The sequence below is a fragment of the Urocitellus parryii genome, chromosome 10, assembly GCF_045843805.1.
Source record: "Urocitellus parryii isolate mUroPar1 chromosome 10, mUroPar1.hap1, whole genome shotgun sequence".
In the NCBI taxonomy this organism is placed as follows: Eukaryota; Metazoa; Chordata; class Mammalia; order Rodentia; family Sciuridae; genus Urocitellus; species Urocitellus parryii.
The window spans coordinates 53003517-53026006 of NC_135540.1; the positions used below are offsets into that span (position 1 = coordinate 53003517).

At 36.7% G+C, this 22490-nt stretch overlaps 1 protein-coding gene across 6 annotated transcripts in view; it reads left to right on the plus strand.

Annotated features, from left to right (window-relative positions):
* Positions 1–22490, plus strand: part of Npnt (nephronectin) — a 69906-nt gene that overhangs the window by 40212 nt on the left and 7204 nt on the right. For all 6 annotated transcript variants that reach the window (XM_026403189.2, XM_026403186.2, XM_026403187.2 and 3 more), the window contains 5 exons: positions 1617–1751; positions 2059–2181; positions 3740–4132; positions 16897–16983; positions 17475–17573. In XM_026403189.2, coding sequence (XP_026258974.1) covers positions 1617–1751; positions 2059–2181; positions 3740–4132; positions 16897–16983; positions 17475–17573 — 837 coding nt within the window. The remainder of the gene's footprint in view (positions 1–1616; positions 1752–2058; positions 2182–3739; positions 4133–16896; positions 16984–17474; positions 17574–22490) is intronic.

The window sequence follows — 22490 nt, forward strand, 5'->3', positions numbered from 1 at the left end:
CCAGAAGGTATCAGATGTTTCAGAAGAGGACCCCACTCTGAATGCACCTGGAAGCCTTCTTTCCCCAAAAGGGAGGGACCAAAGGAAGATTTGGGCAGTGGGATTCATGTGTACAAAAACACTGAGGTTCAAGGGAGCATAATGTTCAGGAAAACAAGTAGAACTCTGTATTTTTAGAATATGAGAGGCAAGGAGGAGCCATGAAGTGATAAAGGGACAAGGTAGAAGGGGCTGGATTATATGTGTTGCAACATGGGGGTTAGATATTTTTCTGGAAAATTAAGATGGCAATGTATAATTGTGGATTAATCTGGGCTTTGGTTCCCAGCCTGGCTCTGCCACATACTAGGTATGTAACCTCGGTTAGGCAAGATACTTTTGTTCTTTGAGCCTAGGTCGTCTTATCTTTAAAATGAGAATAATGCTACGTAGAACCAATGTGAGGATTTAATAAGATCATGTATACAAAGAGTTTATCGAGGACCTAGCATGTGGTGAGACACTGTGCTAAGTGCTGGATATACAGTAATGGGTAGATATACAGTAATGGGTAGATATACAGTAATGGGTAGATATACAGTAATGGGTAGATATACAGTAATGGGTAGATATACAGTAATGGGTAGATATACAGTAATGGGTAGATATACAGTAATGGGTAGATATACAGTAATGGGTAGATATACAGTAATGGGTAGATATACAGTAACGGGTAGAGCAGACAAGATTTTGAGCCTCATGAGATGGACATTCTAGTAGGAAAGTCAGAGAAAAAACCCATGATAAAATTATAGACCAAGCTAAGTGTTAACATGAAATACTAAGAAAGAAAAAAAAACAGAAAGGGTCTGTATTAGAAATGGTAAGGAAAATTCCCACAGTAAGACATGGGCCATTAGCCATGTGAAGAATGTGTCAAGAGGTGAAAATTTTGCTGGGTACTCCAGTGAGAGGTTGGCCTGTGAGGTTTTTAAAGGAGTCTTTGTGGCTAAGTGCAGAGTGTGAGCATGCAGGGTGTGGCTTATGATACAGCCAGTGTGGTAGGTGAGGGCTATTGATTGCAGAGCCTTCAAGGTTATAAGATGAAATGTGGATTTAATTCAAAAAGCAAGTAAACAATGATGTGATCTTATGTTTTACTGAAGTCATTTTGACTGTGCAGTAGGCAATGCTTTGCAGAAGGGAAAGATAAGCAGTTTGGTGAAAACACCAAATTGGAGACTTTCCTAACTGTCTAACACAGAAGATGGTAGCTTGGGATAGGGTAGTGGTGGTGGTAAACAGGTTCCAATAAAGTTTTCAGAAGTAGAATTATCTTGACATGATGATGTTGGACTTAAGGGAAAGAGGATTGTCAAGGATGATTCATGTTTCTACTTTAAGCAACTGGGTAGTCACAGTGCAGTATGTGTATAGGGTATGAGAAAAGAACAGCTTGATTTAGGAGGATGAGCTGAAATTTGGAGATGTTGAATTTATGTTGCCTGTGGTGGCAGCCAGCTGGATACCACTTATGATGAGCTGTTGTGTGCCAGGTAACAGTTTGCCGTCAGTCATTTATTTTAAAGCCCGCTCCATCTGAACATGCCTAAAATGCAATTAACTTATGTTTCTAGATGTCGATGAATGTGCTACTGGAAGAGTCTCCTGCCCTAGATTTAGACAGTGTGTCAATACTTTTGGGAGTTACATCTGCAAGTGTCATAAAGGCTTCGACCTCATGTACATTGGAGGCAAATACCAATGTCACGGTAATGAAACTCAACCATCGCTTTGCGTTGTTTCTTTCTATAGTAATGTAGGGGATTTTAATTGTGGTTATGGTTAAATATCAGGGACAGGGAAAGGTATTGGCATTAAATTAAGCAAACCAACTAACATCCAGTTCAACCTCTAGTAGTTCCAATATATGTACTTTATTTCTTCTGTTTATTTGCTTGTTTTACATGGTCCTTCACATTGCAAAAAAAGAAAAAAAAATTTGAAGTTGCATATATTTTGCATATTATCATATTTGTCTGCTAGATAAACTGCTTCTTCTCCTGCTTCCTGATGCAGATATAGATGAATGCTCCCTTGGACAGCATCAGTGCAGTGGCTTTGCTCGATGTTACAACATTCATGGGTCCTACAAGTGTAAATGTAAAGATGGATACCATGGTGATGGATTCACTTGTGTCTGTGAGTAACACTTGTCTTCCAGCTCTAAATTCCAGCAGGAAATACATGATCCTACAAAGGCCATTGCTAGGGAAGATAAGGGACATAATTAGTTACCAAAATCATATAATTTAGTAATACTGGTCTGTGCTTTCCACAAACAATAAAATCACATGCTCATGTATTTTTAAAAATTAAAAGCCAGTAATATATCCTAACATTTAAAACATCAGAGTTTTTTTTTTTTTTTACTAAAATCTCTAAATAACTTCTATTTACCTAAGAAAAAGAACCTATAGAGTTCTTGGGTTTGTTAAAATCAGAAACAAAGCAGGGCATGGTATTGTACTCCTGTGATCCCAGCTACTCACAAAGCTGAGGCAAGGAGGATCAGAAGTTCAAGATTAACCTGGGCAATTTAGCAAGACCCTGTCTCAAAGTGAAAAATAAAAAGGACTCAGCTCAATGACATAGTGCCCCTAGTTCAATCCCTAGTACTTAATTAAAAATAAAAATCAGAAATAATTATTTGTCATTAGTATTAAATTGTGAATATATTCCACATTTTTGTCCCTCTGTTTTATACCTCCAACCTCTACTATAAAAAAAGAATTCCCATATTTATTTCCTCTACAATCAGAACTATTTTTCTTTTAAAAATTTTACAAGCTGTATTTGGAGTCATGGGTACATTGCAGATAAATATGAAAAATAAATATATAAAACTTTCTCTAAGATGAAAGTTTTACAAACCAAAGGCATAGTTTAGCATACATTTCATGCAACATTAGATAATATTTAAAATTTCCTGAGTGAAATATTTACTAAAAACCATGGGGCATAAAATCAAGGGATTAGAGGATTTTTGAGGGGTCATGCAGTCATTCCTAGTCTGGACTTTATCATTCCAGGCAGATTGAATATTGATATTTTTGGTGAAGATTATCAAAGGTAAAGCTTACTCAGATGATCTTTGTAACCTCTGAAAATTTCTTTTTTAGACAGAAGTTGTATAAATTAGTAAGGGAAAGGAAAACCATATGTAGAACATCTAATCAATTGTTTTGTTTTTACATGAATTGAATTTATATAAAGAGTAGATGAGTAAAGTATCAATCTTTAGACAATTCTAAACAGTTTTATGATATACATGTAACACTGGACACCTAACATTAGACTCTCTACATTTCTCATATTGGAAAAAAACTTATGTCTCTGTATATTAAAAAAAAAACCTCTCATCGCCTCTTTACAATTATGTTCAAATAATACATATTCATTATAGAAATACCGTTGTATTTTTTGCATACATGCACACACATACACACACATTTGTACATGCATTTGTTATTTGGAAAGTAGTATAACTTACAGTAAGGAATAATCTAAACATGCAAAATGAAACTAATTTGTGTGAGAGTTCCCACTAGGAATTGAACCCAAGGCCTTGCACATGTTAGGTAAGCTCTGTGCCACTGAACTGTGTATCAGACCCATGTGTTTCTATTTTTTTTTTAATTTTGGTGTTTCACTTGTTAGAAATGGTTATATACTAATTTAAATATTTTGACTCTTTCAGATATCCCCAAAGTCATGATTGAGCCTTCAGGTCCAATTCATGTACCAAAGGGAAATGGTACCATTTTAAAGGGTGATGGAGGAGATAATAATTGGATTCCTGATGTCAGAAGTACTAGGTGGCCTCTGAAGACACCATATATTCCTCCTGTCATTACCAACAGGCCTACTTCTAAGCCAACAACAAGACCTACACCAAAGCCAATACCACAGCCCACTCCTCCACCACTACCCCTGCCAACAGAGTTCAGAACACCTCCACCTCCACCCACCCCAGAAAGGCCACCTACCAGACTGACAACTGCAGAACCTGCTACAAGCACCTCTGCAAGAGGAGTTACAGTTGACAACAGGATACAGACAGATCCTCAGAAACCCAGAGGAGATGTGTTCAGTAAGTCACATAAATGCTACCACTTTCTTAAAAGACATTCATAAGCCATGTCTTAAGAATAAACTAATAAAAAGAACTAACTGTAGAAAGTCTTATATTCCTATTGATAAATATTATCAAGAGCTATGTAAAGAATCAGTATAATCAGACAAGTAGGAAGGAATGTGTGTAAAACTGGAAAGACTGTCACTAAGTCATATGGCTGATTATAGCTTGTATCTAGTATGGGGATTCCCTTATAGTCAGATTTACTTAAAAGCTTTGAGATGGGAACTTATTATATCCCATGCCATTTAATTTTTTTTCAATAATATTTTTTAGTTGTTTAAATAAATTTATTTCTTTAATGTGGTGCTAAGAATCAAACCCAGTGCCTCATGGATGCTAGGCAAGCACACTGCCACTGAGCCATAACCCCAGCCCCCCACCCCCACCCCGCCGCATGCCATTTAAACTTTTAATCTCACTGTTTGTTCATTCATTCAGTAAACATTTTTTAATGCCCTTTAGAGTGCCAGGACATGTACTAAGCATTGGGTTTGCAAAGATAAATCAGAAAAGGTTACAGTCTGTTGGGAAAGACAGTGGTCCAGGAGGTAACTGTGGCGTTATGTTAGTGATTGAGATTTGTGTACATTATGGAAGTAGAGAAAAGGGGTACCTAGTCAAATTTGGGTACAGAGCATTCAGGAAAGGTTTCTTGAGTGAGAGGGGACCAAAGGAATGAGAAAAGAATGCATTGTATTTAATGGAGACAGCACAGCAAAGGCATGAGAGGAGGAAACATCCTGACCTGCAAAAACTGTCAATAAACTGGAGTGTCACATGAGGGAGACATGGGGAGGTGGGATAGCTACCCCTTGTATTTGCTGAAAACTGGCGATTGGCTTTGGACTGGAGCCAGATTATACTCAAGACTCCCAGCTTTTAACAGGTGACTAGGTAAAGGGTGGTACCACCTCTGGAAATAGAGGTCACGGGAAGAGAAGTGAGTTTTGAAGAGAAAAGGTGGTTCTCTTATTGCAAGACCAAAGTCCACATGCTTTTATCTGTTTCTGAATTTATCCATCTGTCCTGTTTGGCTTTGCTTGTTTTTAACTATCTTTTCATCCACTCCTCCTCCCTCCTTTTCTTTATACATTACCAGTTTCCTTTTTTTTTTTTTCCATCCCCCCGAGGACAGAATCAAACTTTGTGCCTTTTATCAGGTGAATAGAATACTTATCTTGGTAGTGTTTTTTAAAGGACAAAATTTAAGGTTTTTTTTTGAGTTTATGTGACTCAATTTTTTTTCCTTTAGGTAATTTTTAGATCATTTAAAGACAGATTGAGATTTTCTGATTTTATTGTGATTGTGTGTGTTTGGGTAATCAGTATAATCTTCAGGAATATTAGATGGTAGCATTCAAAATGAACATTTTGTATCAGCATATCTGTTCATGTTTGATTTACATATTTTTTAAAATTTCTTCTTCCTGTCTGTGCTTCCTCTCTTCTCTGCTCTTCTGTTTTTTCTATCTCTTAGTGATTATTTACATTACTCTTCTACCTTAAGAGTCATCAATAATTGCAGTTTACTCTAATAAATACAGTCTAACACAGATACAATTTTTCTGAACATTTCTTCTAATATTTTCACTTATTAAAAAGTCTTTCTTTCCATTACTCCTCTTCATGACTACACACATATGAGTTAAAAATAAATGAAAACAACATTGATGTTTGCCATTAGACTTTAGCAGGATAAAGTTGGGGAAATGCAGAGTTCCAGTGATGCCTGAAAGTACTCATTGCAAGAGAGTGCAATCGTAAAGACATGCTCTGGGACTTGGTTACCTTGATCCTGTGCCAAGGCTGTTACATGCCACAGATAGCATTGCTGCCTGCAGATATGGCTGTCGAAAATTAGATTCCACTCACTTCATCTTCAGCAATAGCTGCTGGTTCACTTTAGCACAGAGAATATTTTGGACCTTTCTTTACTTGCTGCCTTGTGGTTGTAGCATATATTCTGAATGAGAAAATGATTCCAAGTTTTCAATTCAGAAAAAAATGACTAATATTCACTATGAAAACAGAAAGGGACATAAGCACTAGTTTAGTTCAGTACTATTCATTCATTGAATATGTTCTTTACTTTTTAAATAAAACTTCTTAAAACATCCTGTTTTTTATAGGTCTCAGAAAAGAATTTGGCTGTCTTCATTTCATGAATTTTTAGAATTATGACTATAATTTAACAGTCTCCTCCAAATTGTCTCAGACATCAGTTGTATATTTCTTTACATAGAAAGGCAATTTTTAACGGGAGGGGCTGTGAAATAGAGGTTTTCTTTATAGTGTGTTGGTGTGTGTGTATGTGTGCATTGCCCCCTTGAGAAAAAATGTGAAGATATTCTAAAAACCAAGGAAGAAAAACATTATAAGAGTACATCTCCAGGGCTGGGGTTGCGGCTCAGTGGCAGAGTGCTTGCCTTGCCTATGTGAGGCACCAGGTTCCTTCCACAGCACCACATAAAAATAAATAAACAAAGATATCGTATCCATGTATAACTAAAAATAATTTTTAAAAAGCATCTCCAGTCTAGATTTCTCCTCAAACTTTTGACTTGTTCATTCTAAGGAAGCTTTCATATGCTTGAACTAGCTAGATTTCACTTGTGGATTCTGATAGTCTTACCCAAATGATTAGGATCAGGATCTTTCTCTTATTCTAATATAGCATAATATAGCCATTAAAAGGAAACATTCTGTGGAAAATCCCCAGTGTACTTCTAAATTGTAAATATCATGTTAACAAATGGCAAAAGGCACAGGATTGGAACTGAGGTGTTTTTAGCAACTTCAAAGGATAGACCACATTGACTCAGAAGAGACCTACTTTGGATTCAGGCTTCTTTTACTTTTGGATTATGTGACTTGGAACAGTTACTATGCTGTCCATCTCTGCTTTCTCATCTGTAAAATGGAGGCCATACCCAGGCCTGCCTTCTCTTAGAATGGTTTCAAGGATCACAGATAATACAAGTAAAAATTCTGTGAATGACAAATTACTATGAAATGGAAACAATTATTTACTTATTGTAAATAACCATGATGGGAAGAATTTAAATAATATATAACTAAGAAATCCTCTTTCATGGGTGCTATGAAATACTAAGCACATATTTTTTAAAATAAATCTAGGGTTTTTTGGTTAATGTGATTAGAAGAAAATCAGCATATTTGCAGGGCTGATCCTTTAGGCATGATTTGAGCAGCACTGAAGTTCTCTCCAAAGCATGAAATTCTTGTATTTTCATTAGTGGGACAGACAGTGCTCCTCAAAATGTGTTAAAGTATTTTCTCTGACATATTATGCAGTTGTATGCCCCCCCAAAACTTCTGAGGTCAAATACATTTGAGAAATCCTAGGTTTAGCCAAGTTAAATTAGCTTAAGACTTCTTAAAACTTTAATTGCCATTTCTTAATGCTAAGGTTATTGTTAAATCTCTAGGAGAGGGTTAATATAAGCAGTATTTCCCAAATAAATTTAACCATGCGATTATTCAACTGTTTGAATTAGAGTTCATTATCCCCAACTTCAGTTCAATCTGGGCTGAAGTAATTTGTATAGAGATAATTCTTCACAAAACCCAATAGCCCTTGCTAATTAGCTCTCATTGTGTGGCTTTTGAGACTAATGGGTTGATCTGGGATTCTGGAGTAGTCAGGCAGAAATTGATGGTACCTAGGAAGGACAGAAAGATGCTAGGTAGACTAAAACCAGAAAAGCAGATTTAAGTGGTAGGATGCCTGTATAAATACCAGAAATGTGCTACAGGGGATTGCTAGAAAGTTGGAGACTAGGCACTACAGACAAAAATCTGGTGTCAGAAGAGGTAGGAAGGAGCTATCTCAGACTAAGAAAAATAAGACAGCTTTTAAGTAGAACCTGAAGTAAAGGAAGGTAGGGAGGAAATGCATACTGGCCTAGCATTACAAAAAATGAAAAATGATGTGACTTAATGATGTCTTTTGGAAAATATTTAGTAACTTGAGAAAATTCCCATGTTATAAAAATAAATGTTAAATGAAAAAAGATTACAAAAGTGTATATACCACTTGACCCCCGTTAGATATAAAATTCAAGTCTACATTTGCCTGTATGTCTATAAAGTCTGTTAAAAAAGAAAAAGACCAAAATAGTAACCGTGGACATGTTTTACGTGATTTTCATTGTATTCTTGTCATCATCATGCAATAATTTTTGAAGTTTTCATTCTCATCCTCATAGATAACAGTGGTTTGTTATAACAATGATTCCTTAGGCAAAGGATCAGTGGTAATATCATCTCCCTCTCCCCAGCAAAAGAGTGAGATATGTGTTTTGAAAAGGTATTCCTGGGGAATTCTTATTCATGTTAATTTTATTTTGGACATACTGCCTTTAAAATTTTTATTAAAGTTTTCATTAACTTATAATTTTAAGCTTTCAAAAATTTTTTTACAATTGAGTCTGTCAGAAGTATTCTATTTTATCTAGGAGACTCAGATTACTATGAGGAATATTGTATCAAGAAGCAAGCAGATTTTTTTTCCCCTTAAAAAAGTGTTTACAGAAGTCCATTTGAACCAGAATAAGTAGTCTCCTTACTTAAAATGTAGATTCCTAATCCCTACAGCAGATTTACTCAGGCTTTCTAGGGATAGAACTTCTCAGGCTTTAACAAATATACCAGTCTCATGGGAATCTGGTTAAAATGAAGACTGACTCAGTAGGCCTGGGGTAGGACCCATGACTGCATTTCCATCAAGCTTACAGGTAAATGCTGCTGATCTACGGAACAAACTTTGGGTAATGGGTTCTCTAAACCATAATGGCAGCTCAAACCCACAGAACCATGTTTTAGATAGAGACAGAATTAGCCAGATGTAGGATGTTGTGCCTTTGGATATGAGGTATGCCCCTAAAGCTCCTGTTGATACAGGAGTATTCAGAGGTAAAATGATTTCATTATGAGAGCTATAAACTAATTATTCCATCCTACCTTGAATGAACTGACTGGGTGGTAACTGTAGGCAGGTGGGTCATGGCTGGAGGAGGTGGGTCACTAGGGACGTGCCCTAGAAGAGATTATCTTCCCTGAGGCTCACATTCCACTTCCCTGCAACCATGAGAGGAGCAGCTTCCCTCCACTGCCATTTCCCTGTGATATTCAGCCTCATCTTGGACCTAGAGCAATGAAGTCAGCAGTCTGTGAACTGACTCCTCTGAAACCAAAATAAGCGTTTTCTCCTCTAAGTTGTTCTTGTCTAGTGTTTTGGTCAAAGCAACAAAGAAGCTAACTTAAACAACATGTATGTATCTGTATGGTGCACAATAAAGAGGAAAGTTAAGGAAAAAATGCATTCTGATCTAGCAATATAACAAATGAAAAAATGTGACTTAAATATGTTTTCATAAAGTGTTTTTATATGTAATATAGATGCACGATTATAGACTGTTGTGTAATTAATATGTTTTCAGGTGCTCTTGTGAGTGTCCATACTAGAGAACTAGCCTCATTGTTGCTGTGTTGTAATAAAACATGAGAATGTGTTGAAATTCCAAGTACCAAGCAGTCAGAAGAAAATTGTTTCTTGTTTTACTGATTGCTGCATGCTGTCCTGAGGGTTTTTTCCCTTGTTTCTCTTCTACAGATTTTACAGCCTGTGGCTAGTTTGATCCCATCATTCTTAGTCATGGAAATATTATGGTCTCTTTTTTCTGATTCTCTGTGGTGATGAGTAAAAAGATTGTTTCTACCGAAGGGTGAAAAGGTCTTCAAACCAGTTTGTTCTCTAGTAAACAGTAAGGCCTACTGAGACCCTGAGATGCTTGACGTCTCCTTCAAGATTAAATTTCTGCTAGTGTTTTGAAGGAGTGGGTTGTTGAGGCTTATAGGTCAGGATCTGGTGTTGTGAATTCTGAAAGTTTTCAAGATTTTTGATTTATATTTTAGTTGACTTCTATGGTGGCTAGTAAAGAAAAAAAAATTGTTCTCTCCAGAAAGTATAGATTGAGTTCTTGGTGAATGTGACCAGAGTCAGAAATCAGATTTCTTTTTTTAAAGTGGCTTGCACGTTTGTCTATAGAGTTATAATTAAAAGTACCATAGCAACTCTGTGATTTGGATCATGTTACTACATTTTCCTATGCCTTTGTTTTCTCATCTGTAAGGGATAATAGCAGTATATACCTCGGTGAGTGGTTGTGTGCGTTAGATGGGAAGGTGCATGTAAAACTCTTGCAGTAGTGCCTGAAACATAAGAACTGCATACATATTAACTATTACCAGAACTATTGACCTTGAATTCATTTGTATAGTAATGATAGCATTTCCTAATCAATTCATAAAAAGACAATCTTATGTTGTATTCTAGTTCTGAGCTCATATTTTTTTCATACTTTTTTATTATGGTTCATTACCATTTTAATGTTATTTTTGGCTAACAGTATCTTTGTGAAACAAATTTATTCGCAAGTACTAGCTATTATGTGAATAGAGAAAATGAAATTGAAATTTGCTAACTTGTATTTCCCTTGCTTATTGCCAAATAATTTGAATAGTTGTTTCATTTAGGTATTTGTAGCACCAAGTTACACAGTTGTTAAAAGAAAAACAGCACCTTACCTCAACTTCATTACTGTGAAAACAATGTTAGTTGCCTTTCTCAAAGATGAATCTGCACATGGGAAACTTACATGATGGGTCTGGTGAATATCAAAAATCAAAGCTTCCTTTCTTCCCTACAATAGATTCTTTTGGCAAGCATGTCAACAACTGACCCTTAGAATAGATGGGCTTCAGCTCTCTCCACTGCCCCACTACCCCATCCCCCAAGTTTTTGTGCTATACTCAAAGTAACACTTAAGAGAGTTTACTTTAACACCATGTTGAGGTTTGTAGGACTCAGTCCTGGTGAGCCTAACCCTTGTGGTTTCCTTTGGCTTAGAAGAGGGAAGGAGGACAAACCCTGTCCAATTTTCTCTCGATCTTGAAAAGTGTTACCATCCTCAGGGCATGCTTCAGAAAAGAGCCATCACTTAAGTATTTGTTCTGGGATTTCTCAGACAGTGCCTCAGAGTTGTTCTGAAACTTTTATAATAAAGTCACTATAATACATAAAGGAGCAAGAGGTGTGTCACAAAGATTGGGCTCCTGACTAAGTAGCTGTGTCTGTGTTCCACCTTATACCAGAGGTTTAATTTTTTCCAGTTCTGCTCATTACGCCCAGCCTGGGTGTCTTTTGAACTCTAGATTCTTCCTGTGGTATGAAAGTGTTGGCAAGCTAAAATCTTATTTATGTGAGGCCAGCAACCTTTTTTTATTGCTAGTAATCAATAGATAGCTAAATTTTTTTCTCTAATGTGGTTAAGGAAATTGCGGGAACTTATTTCCTACTGCATATGTTCTGCATCTGAAGTGAGAGCAGGGGAGGGAGAGAGGGAAAGGAGGGACTGCCTCATAAAATCCCTGTCATTTATCCCCCCTCCAGTCTCTAGATTTTTCCACCAGAAAGAGCCTTCAGAATATAAGGATAGTTACATAAGTACCTTTGCCTTCAATGAACTAAACCCTGAAGCATACAAAGAATTCAAGGCAGTGTTATCTTTTAATCTTTTTGTCCAACAACAAATGCCAGGACTGGCCTGGGTAATGTCCTGCAAACCACCTTAGAATAGAAACTGAATTTGCAAACTTACCTTCAATAAGTAATGCTTACAGTTTGCTATATTGACTCTTTGCAAGCAGTTTAGCAGGAAATGATATGTATGACAATATTTACATTTACTTCTGTGTACTTACTCTCAGTGTTTTCTGGGTAAAAATATACAGTTGACTATTTGAGAAACCTCATTTAGGGACATGTGTTATATATTAATATTATCACATCCCCAGAGAAAATGTAATTCATAAGAATTCATAAGAATTGCTTGTACACAGCACCATTCACAATAGCAAAACTGTGGAACCAACCTAGATGCCCTTCAGTAGATGAACGGATTAAAAAAAATGTGACATATATAAACAATGTAATATTACTCAGCAATAAAAGAGAATAAAATCATGGCATTTGCAGGTAAATGGATGGAGTTGGAGAAGATAATGCTAAGTGAAATTATTCAATCCCCCAAAAAACAAATGCTGAATGTTCTCTCGGCTATAAGGAGGCTGATTCATAGTGGGGTAGGGAGGGGGAGCATGAGAGGAATAGATGAACTCTTGATAAGGAAGAGGGGTGGGAGGGGAAGGGAGTGGGCAGGGGGTTAGCAATAATGGTGGAATGTGATGGACGTCATTATCCAAAGTACATGTATGAAGACACGAATGGATATGACTATACTTTGTATACAACCAGAAAGGAGGGGGAAAGAAAGATATTTACAGGAAAAAAGAAAAAGAAAAAAGAAGTTGCTTGTACAGAGTTTCTGACAGGAAGTACTGTTTCTTTTTGTGGCTACTTCCTTCTACTGGCCCCAGGGCTTTGCAACCATTACGGAAAAAGTCCTGGGCCCCTGAGCCCAGTCCAACCAAGCTTATGTCCTGCTGTGTGCTTGCTTCAGGACTTGTGTGTTCCCTTCCCTTTAGTTATGCAGAAGTTTGTAAGAAGCAACCCTTAAGAATATTTTTTGGTGAATAAAACATTGACCAAATGGCAGGAAAATGTTTAGGAAATTGTTAAAAGCATGTGAACATTCTTTAGCTTATGTTATTTTGGTGTTGAATGCCCTGTGACACCCACTCTCACCTTCTCCCTGTTCACTCTCCGAATGAGGATTTTAACATGCAAACCTGATCTTGTCAGGCCTCTGTTAGAACTCTTCAGAGGCTTCCAGTTTCTGCCAGAATAAAGTCCAAAATATTAACAAGGCTGTAAAAGGTCCTGCAGAGTCGCCTGCCTCTCAGATTTCATGTGGTGCCCTCTTCCCACAGCCTGCCTTTCCAGGCCTGTAAGCTCTGCAGCTACTCTGATGCTCTGCCTTTCCATCCTCCAGGGCCTAGGCTCACAGTAACTCATCCTTCATGTCTTAGTGTAAACGTCACTTCTTAGAGAAGATTTTTATGAGATCTCTCCTCCCTGGACTAGCTAAGCCAGCCCTCCACTCCCCACACTTGTGAAGTGTCTTCTGCTTCTCTTTAAAGAATTACCCGGGGAAATTGTCGAAGGTCTATCCTCACCTCTAGAACTTAGATCCCATGAAGGCAAGAGTCTATTCATTGCTTCACAACTAGCTTTTAGCCTGGCACCTCCTACCCAGTTCATTTTCTTCTCTGATTGCATAACTGAGTAGATGAGCCAATCCCCATGCTGCACACCTGTAATCCCAGCGGCTCAGGAGGATGAGACAGGAGGATTGTGAGTTCAAAGTCAGCCTCAGCAATAGCAAGGCACTAAGCAACTCAGTGAGACCCTGTCTCTACATAAAATATAAAATAGGGCTGGGGATGTGACTCAGTGGTCGTGTACCCCTGAGTTCAATCCTGGGTACCAAAAAAAAAAAAAAAAAAAAGAGTAGACGAAATGAAGGGAGGGAAGATGGATAGAGGACTTGTGTTGCTAGTGGAAAGATAGGTAGAGGACTTGTGTTGCTAGCATTTCTCTTATCCTTTTTTTTAATACCTAGTTATACCATTCTAAGCATTGATAGTCCAACTATAGAGAGAATATCAGATACATTTTTTTATCAAATATGTGTATTGTTCTTATAAATTGAATATTAGTCAAAATAAGAAGCAGAGAAGAATAAATTAGAGAAATTGTAAATCATTGTCCACCTCATTAGACTTCTGTTTTCAGGCAAGTCTAGTCATTTATTTTAATTTAAATTTTTTTCATAATAAAATAGTTATTTGAATCAAAGAAAAATGTTTGAAACTCACAATTGTTAGCCTCACATACAACAACAGGTATCAAAACTATTCAAAATTCTCTTTGAGCAATCAAAATATGAATAACAGTCATGTAGTTGCTGTGTAGGTATGCTCCAGCAGAACCCTCTTCTCTTTAAATCTTTTGGGAAAGTTGTTTATGTATTTTAATTATTTTCTTTTTCAAATAATCTAAAACTATAGAATTTTATGAGACAAAATAAATCAACAAATGAACAAACATCCCTTTCATTTGCAGTGCTTAGACTAGCACTGTTAGCATGTTGACACAGTGGTGTGCCTAGTATCTCTCTTTTTTCTAGTCTTTTGTGTTTCTTGTACAGTGTTAACAAGATAATACCACCTGAATCGTCTTTCCACCGCTTATTTTACTTAATATTTTCACAAATACTCCCTGTATTCCAGGGAGTGGGTAGTGAACCCTCTCTTGACTTTTCTGTGGGATGCTCATGGTAATTGATACTAGTAAGTGTGAAGAAGGAGAATTGGTTAAATGATTTGGCAGGGATACAGAGTGGAGCATACAAAATTGTAAGAACTCATAGCTGCTGAGTGTATCAGATCTTTAAATTCCTTGGAGTGTGTCCCAATGAATGGCAGCGAACGTGTGCAGTGTATGATCATCCGATGCTGAAGTAAGTAGCTCTTGGAACCTGAGCGCCTAAAGTGTTAACAAACCATCTGATGCTTTGCGAGTTGTTAGATGATCAATTCCTTGGGCAGCTCTTTTCCTACTGTGTGATATCATCCCTTCTTTTTTCAACCTCATTCTATGGTGCTTTCTCCGTTTGTGGGCATCTTCCTGCCCCTCTGCACTCCTTTTTCTAAATGTTTTGAGCACTTTCTGTGTACCTACTACCTGGAACCCTCCCTCTTCCCTGACCCTAACACTGTGCTTTTTGCATGGACCACTCAAATTCTTCCTGTCTCAGATTAAATGGTGCTTCCCCAGAGAGGAACTCCTGGATCTCCCTTGATAAAACAGGCCCTCTATCAGGACATCTTTGTGTCCCTCCGCATCTATGTAGAGACTACATTGGACAGTTCTTCATGTGGGGGGAGGAATTCTCAAAAAATCCTAAAATGAGCCCCAAATGAGGAAATAAAAGATTTAGTGGGTGTCATTGCCCTCGGTCATTTGGGGCATCAGAGAGGGAGACAGGTTACCTCCCTCCCAGGGCACCACTGATCATGGTATTCCTGGAGCTTGTCTGTCTTCTGTCCTATCCTCTCTTTTTCCATCCGTGTCCAGCTAGGTGTATGTGACTACATGTTGTGAGATGGGAAGGGACTTCAGAATTCTGACTTTTGAAACAAAAAGGAAAAAAATCCAGAAGTAGCAGGCTAAAAACAATTAGTGCAAACATTATAGGATTTTCCATTTAAAATTCTTGCTAAGAATAATAGGAACATCCTTGAAAAAAAGGATCCTTTTGACTGACATCTGTTTCATGGTGTTCTATGTCTTTTACTCCCTGCCTTATAAAAATAGAGCTAATTAATTGAAGTTCTGGCAAAGAGAAGGGAGTAACCCCTGGCCTGTGGCCAAGAATTCTCCTCCACCACCAACATTCCCACACATTCCATGGCTCCCCAACCCAGTTATTCTCCATGACATCTTCTGGCATTTTTCCTTCCTAGCCTGTATGAAATTTAGAATTACAGTGTCCATTTATCTCCATGTTTAATGTATTTTCTTCCCATTAAAATTCAAGCTGCATGCCATCCACGTTCTTGTTGGTCTTGTTCATTCTGCTCACCCTGTCACCCTAGTGCCTACCACAGTGCTTGGAATTTGGTTAGGAATCAAATACACATTGAATGAATGAATAAATAAATAATTTAAGTGAATCAATTTTTAAGTGGATTCTTAAACTCTGTCCGGCTGTGTCATTTGAAGAAGAGTGTTGACAAAGTACATGGGTTTCTGATGGTATCTTTGCATTCACTCAGTAAACACTTATTGAGTGCCTGTCACCAGGTCAAGCCCTGGAAATGCCAAATGAATAAGATGGATTGATGCCCTAAGGGACCTCAGAGACTAGCAGAGGGAAAGGCACATATATGTGTAAATACCTGCGGTTCTTTATGAAAGTGTGAAATTGAAGTGTGTAAATATGGACTATTGGGGAACAGGGGAGAAGAATTTAATTTGCCTGGGGCATGAAAGTTTTTATAGAGCCAGTGATGTTTACGCTGGGCCTTGAAGGAGGGGAAGTATGGCAGTTAATTAGCAAGAACAAGAGCATGGGGTCAGAGACGTGAAAATGAGTGGCATGTTTGGACAGTATTGTGTATTTGGGTGGGGTAGGTTGTAAATGCTGCACTAGGAAGTTTGGACTGAATCTTAAAGGAACCAGGGAACCTGCTTAAGTGAGGAAGACACAATAATAGGTACAGGTAACAATGTTCAGATTTTACTGGAAGGGAGTAGAAGCCAATCACTGCAAATATAGGGTTCATCAGTTACAATGATGTTAATTTAAAGTTCATAATAATGTATCTTTCATAGAGATGAATTTTAGAATTTAATAGAGATTGATATTTTGCCAGAAATTCAAAGTTCTTTTAAAGTGTATTTTTCTTGATGAAGTTTTAAAATTTATATTTATGTTGGATTTTTAAAATTTGGAAAATTATTTTTACATTATAAATTATTTCTACAATAGAAATCACTGCAGAATAAACTTCATGAATCTTCTTGTGAAATGTCATTGAGTATTTTGGATGCTTCCAGATGAATGAAATGCCCAGGGCTTTTCCCTACCCTTGTTAAAGGCAATGCTTTATTATTATTATTTTTAATACCTTATGTAAAAAGTAAGCTGAAAACCTGTCTCTTGCAGTTCCACGGCAGCCTTCAAATGACTTGTTTGAAATATTTGAAATAGAAAGAGGAATCAGTGCAGATGATGAAGCAAAGGATGATCCAGGTAGGCACCAGGATGATCCAGGTAGGCACCAGGATGACATGTTCTTCTTTCCCTCCATTTCAACTTAAATTATAGATTGTTCAGTCCTGTTGGGGAAAAATACACATATTTTTTGTATATATGTGTATGTGTGTGTTTTAAAAATCTGTCAAACCATTTGAGCAAAAATACTTATGAATCAACAGTCTCTTTTTAAAAATATATTAAGGTGGTATTTGAATTGCGAGAAGGAAATCATATTTTATAAGTGACGATGTAACAAGGTCATGATTTGGCAACATTCGTGTGTTCTATTTTTGCAGCTGAGCACATGTACACAATTGTGCTGAGAAAGGATTCTTGTAATTTCCTTTCAGTCTCATGGAAAGAAATTCTGGTGGGATATTAAATGTTGACAGGGGAGAATGCTTGTTATACAGATACCCTGGTCTTTAGATTAATTTGTTTATTGAGTTTGTGATCTACCCATCCTTCTGGTCATTTCCTTGTAGGTGTTCTGGTACACAGTTGTAATTTTGACCATGGACTTTGTGGCTGGATCAGGGAAAAAGACAATGACTTACACTGGGAACCAATCAGGGACCCAGCAGGTAAAACCATTTCATCTACCTCTTCCTGCTATACTTTTCATTTTGATCCTATACTAATCAAGTATACTGTAAAACATCTCTGTCTTTACTTAATATATGGGGTTAAAAAAAAGATCATGCCAGTATTCATGTGCTTTAAGTGAGCCAGATTTGTTAGCTATTAATTAGAATTATATTATGGAAGACAAGAAGTTAATTAAAAGGCCAGCTAATTTCTCTCAAAAAGTTTGATAAGTAAAACATGTAGAGTCATTCTAGCAAATAATTTTCAAGTTATCTGTAGTGGCAGTTTAGAGGAGAAGAAGAGGGGGGGGGAGGAAGAAAGGAAGGAAATAAGGGAAGGAGGGAAAGAAATATAGTGGTATATCAGCCGTGGTAATGATCCCTGTTTGTATTTTCAATTATGACCCTTTAAAAATATATTTTTTTTAAAGATCTGAGTGGTAGTAGAAGGTGGCAATGGAAACTTCTACAAAGTTGGTTATCTCTCTGAAAACAAATTCACTCAGATGCTAGGGAAAATAGTTACCAGTTACCACCGCTCATTCCATAAGACTGGGTTAGTAGAAAGGTAGATTTAGATATCATCTCTTGGAAAGTTTATATTCTTTAAAATTGTACAATTCCTATTTATCTAAAGTTTTAGTACTTATGTTTTGTCTTCGAGTTTCAGGAAATAAGCTACATTTTGTTTTTGTCTTTTGTCTTCCCTTAGTAATAAAATGTTTTTGTTGTTGTTGTTGTTGTTGTTGTTGTTTTGAATGAGACCAACTTAACGGAAGGGTGAGGAGTTTCATTTTTCTCTTTTTGTTCTCCTGATTCTACATTCAAAGAATAAATGATACAAGACTTATTTATTTATTTATTTATTTATTTTAGAAGCCTAGTTCTTAAATACTGTACCAGGTATATAGAAAAGCACAAAACACACAAAAGTTAACTTGAGAGAGCTTAGGATGTGTTAAAGCAGTTCTCTTACAACTTCAGTTAAAATGCAGATTTTCATGCATGTCTAATAGGCTCCCTAGGGATACCTCTGCTGCTAGTCCCCAGTGTACATTTTGAGAACAAAGTATTAAAAAAAAAATTATCCAAAACCATATTTATTAGATCCCTGAAAATCAAATTGTAACAGAAATATATTAAAATAAAAATCGGCAATAAACTTTCAAAAATATGAATATTTAGTAAATTCAAATGGGTGTTTAGATTTCTTTTATCAAACATATATCATGTAACATCTCACAGAGTACACATATTCATTCTTTTTCTCAAATTACTCCTACTCATTTGAGGTTAAGCAAAACATTATTATTGACCCGGTATCTATGAGTAAGACAGAACCCAACATATATTGAATACCTACTATAGTCCCAACCTATTTGCCATCTCATTAATTTTATTTAATCCTCTTCTCTACCCTATAAAGCAGGTAATATTGACTTTATTTCACAGAGGAAATATAGACATCTATAGAGGTGACATAGTTTCCTAAGGTCACAGAGCTACAGAATGGTGGGAATTTAGTGCCAAACTCAGATTTTCTGATTTTTATCTCCAGGACTCTTTCTGCTACTCATGGAGCCTTCTAGGTAGTTCAGTGCTCAGAACATCTGCAGCATTATTCTAGGTATTTCATTCTCCCAGGCTGGCCTCAGTTGTACTGCATGTGATGTGATTATGTGCATTCTCTGATTAGCAGTTCAGAGACAATAGATAGACTGACTGCTGATCTGGAGTAATTTGCTTATAAAGGAAGCATCTTTGGCAATGGTGTATGACAGTCACGAACAGTGTCATCATGAATAACGCTGTTGAGAAGGTGCATTGGAGAGAGTAATTCATACTACACTCAGAAGAAATCCTTCTACTTCTAGGTAGACAAGTCTGTAGATAATCTATATAAATTAAACCAACTTGATTTTTAAAATTTAAACACTGTATTTAGTACATTTCAACATCTTTCATTATTCATCACATTTGTAAATATTTAAAATTTGTGACCCGAATTCTCCTTGCCCTCTGGTAGAAAAATGAGAGGATGGCTAGAAGTTAGAAATTAGACACAAAACATTTTTGGTCATCAGGTTAATGTGGGTACAGAATAAATGGAAAGAAATTGACAGCTGTTCGGGTGACTGGGTAACTCCTGATGATTGACTCTGGCCCTTGGATGATGCTTTTCCAGCAGACGATTTAGACCAAGTTTTTACAACAACTTAGATGAATCCTATATTGAACTTAGATACTGAAGATACACTGACCTATTTTTGACTCAAAGCTGGAGAAGGAGACTAGTTGCATGTGCTGACATAACCAGCATCTAAAATATTAGATGAATGTGTCATAGTAAAGAGTGTGTTAGCTAGTGTGGGTTGAATACAAGGTGTGGCTCATGGTCTAGAAACCAGTCTCCCAGCTATGGGATGGAGAAGATGACTGAGCACTAAGTGTCCAATTGCCTAGGAGTTTTTGTGGAGAGTGAAACCAGTATGAGTGAATCCTGTGACATGACTTTCAAAAAGATGGGCCATTTCCATAGAAATATGGTACCTTTCCAGAATGGAAAATCTGCTGTGGTTAAATGGTTAACCCACTTCTGAGCATTCTTTGCTGACTGAAATGTAAGTCACTCAGAAGAGAATACTTATGACTACAACTAGATGACAAGTTGGATCCATGGGTGAAAGCTACAGAGAGATGGATTTGGTTCACTTTCAGAACTTTCTAACAGACTGTGAATAAAACAGAGTAGGCTGACATGGAAAGGCTGAGTTCTTTTGGTGGGGAAATTTGACGATCGTCATATGGCAACGTGTTCTTAAAGGATTTGTAGCATCAGACTAGGGTTGATTATAAAACCTCTTAAACCAGTGTGAAAGCCTCTGGTTCGGAATGGAATGTCCCAGGAAATCACAAGGAAATTGGTAAGCAGGCTTCTAGCTTGGAAAAAAAGGCTAGGAAGACCAAAAGATGACGAGTTGGAGGAAAGACGTGGGAGGCATATGTTAGGATGGATTTGCAGAATCTGTTTGAAGACTATTTGGGGAGATTCAAACTGTATATTGATGGGACAATACTAACAAAGCTTACCTTTTCTGCCTATCTTTCTTCTAGGAAGTTTAGGTGGAAGGGGGGAGGTCCAGGTGGAGAGAATGTGTGTGTACATGTGCATGTACATGTATGTCACATGCAAAGGCCCAAGAAGAATATGAGCAATTTAATAAATAATTTCTATGCATTGTTCTAATTACCAAACTAATTGTTTACTTGTTTCTACCTAGATTAGACCATTTGTAAAAGAATATACATTTGGATTTCCCATTACGATTGATTTTAATGGTGTGCAGTTCTTATCCAAGATCTAGATTTGTAAATATTTTTTATGTTGCTATTTCTAAGAAAACCCTCAATTGAACATACATACAACCTTGAGAATCAGCTATAAAATAAGTGAGTTTTCTAACTGCACTTCTTGGTACTAGTAGGTTTTGTTTATCACATTCTTGGACTTAATTGTGAGATGTAAAATTAATATATCCCCCTAAGGAATAGGAACTTGTCTGCAGCAGACATGGCATAGTGCTATAGGCATGTAGCTGTACCTTTGAGGATGCCCTTCTTCTGTTCATAAGGCTAGGCTTGGGTCCCTTTTCTTGGAATCCTGGTGTTTCATGATCAAGGATTAAAGGCACTCTTGTCCACTACAAGAGCTGCAAGGCATTTATTTAAGTATATAAGTATGCAAGTGTATACATATATCTGTAGCAGAATTAGAATCATTATTTAAAATATATATGATGAAAAAATAATAATAAAAATGAAAGCTTTCTGCTATACCTGGCCCCTGTTTGCCTTCCCCAGATGTAGCTGGTTTCATGGTTCTTTTTAGAGAGCAGTTCACATACAATAGCACCCTCATCTGTACCTTGTTTTATTACCCAATGATACCATACCACCTTAGGAGTGAACTAGAAGAACATAGACTTGAAGCCAGAGCACCTGGGCTGAATCCCAGCACCACCACTTCCTCCTAACTTTGACCTTGAACAAGTTCCTTAAAGGTGGTAGTCAAAAATGTCTACTACACATCACACAAAGCATTTCAAGCAGTGCCTACCCAGAGTTACCACGATGATGATGTTAGCCATTGTTGCTGAAAGCTGTCTAGTATCAGTCCCTACAGAGCACCTCATTCTTATTTATACCAGCTCTTACTCATCAGAGGCGGCACAAAAACCAGCCCTTTACTGAGGAACATCTGATTTGCTTCCAGCCTTTTAGTATTTCCACATCAAGTGAATAACCCTGTACAGATATATTTTCTTATATATTGAATATATCTATAGTAGAAATTACTTAATATGAAATTGCTGAGTCAAAAGAGAATTTGCATTTTGAATTTTGGTAAATCTTACCAAATCACCTTTCAAAAAGGTTGTAGCATTTTTTAATTTTTATCATCCTCAAAACAGATATTATGAAACTATTCTTTATCTTAGCCATGCATATGGATGAAAAGGCGTTTCATTTTAACTTTAATTTGCATATCTTTCTTTTGTGGAAAGCTGACCATATTTTCATATACACACACACATATGTATATTTATATATATATATATATATATACACACACACATAATTTTTTGTAATGCTCATTTTCTTGTTTTTAATTATTGATTTTTAAAAATTCTTTTATATAAAAAGGAAAGCTATCCCTTTTTCATGTGTTACAAATATTTTAAATTTTTTGCTTATCTAAGTACTTCATGGTATTTTTCATCTTTCTAAGTGAAAATTTGGAAACTTAAATGTTCAATAAGAAATTTGCTAAGCGATTAATTGCAGCTTACAGCTATGAAAAGCTATTTCTTGACATAAAGAAATAGTTGTGATATATTTAATGAAAAAGGGAAG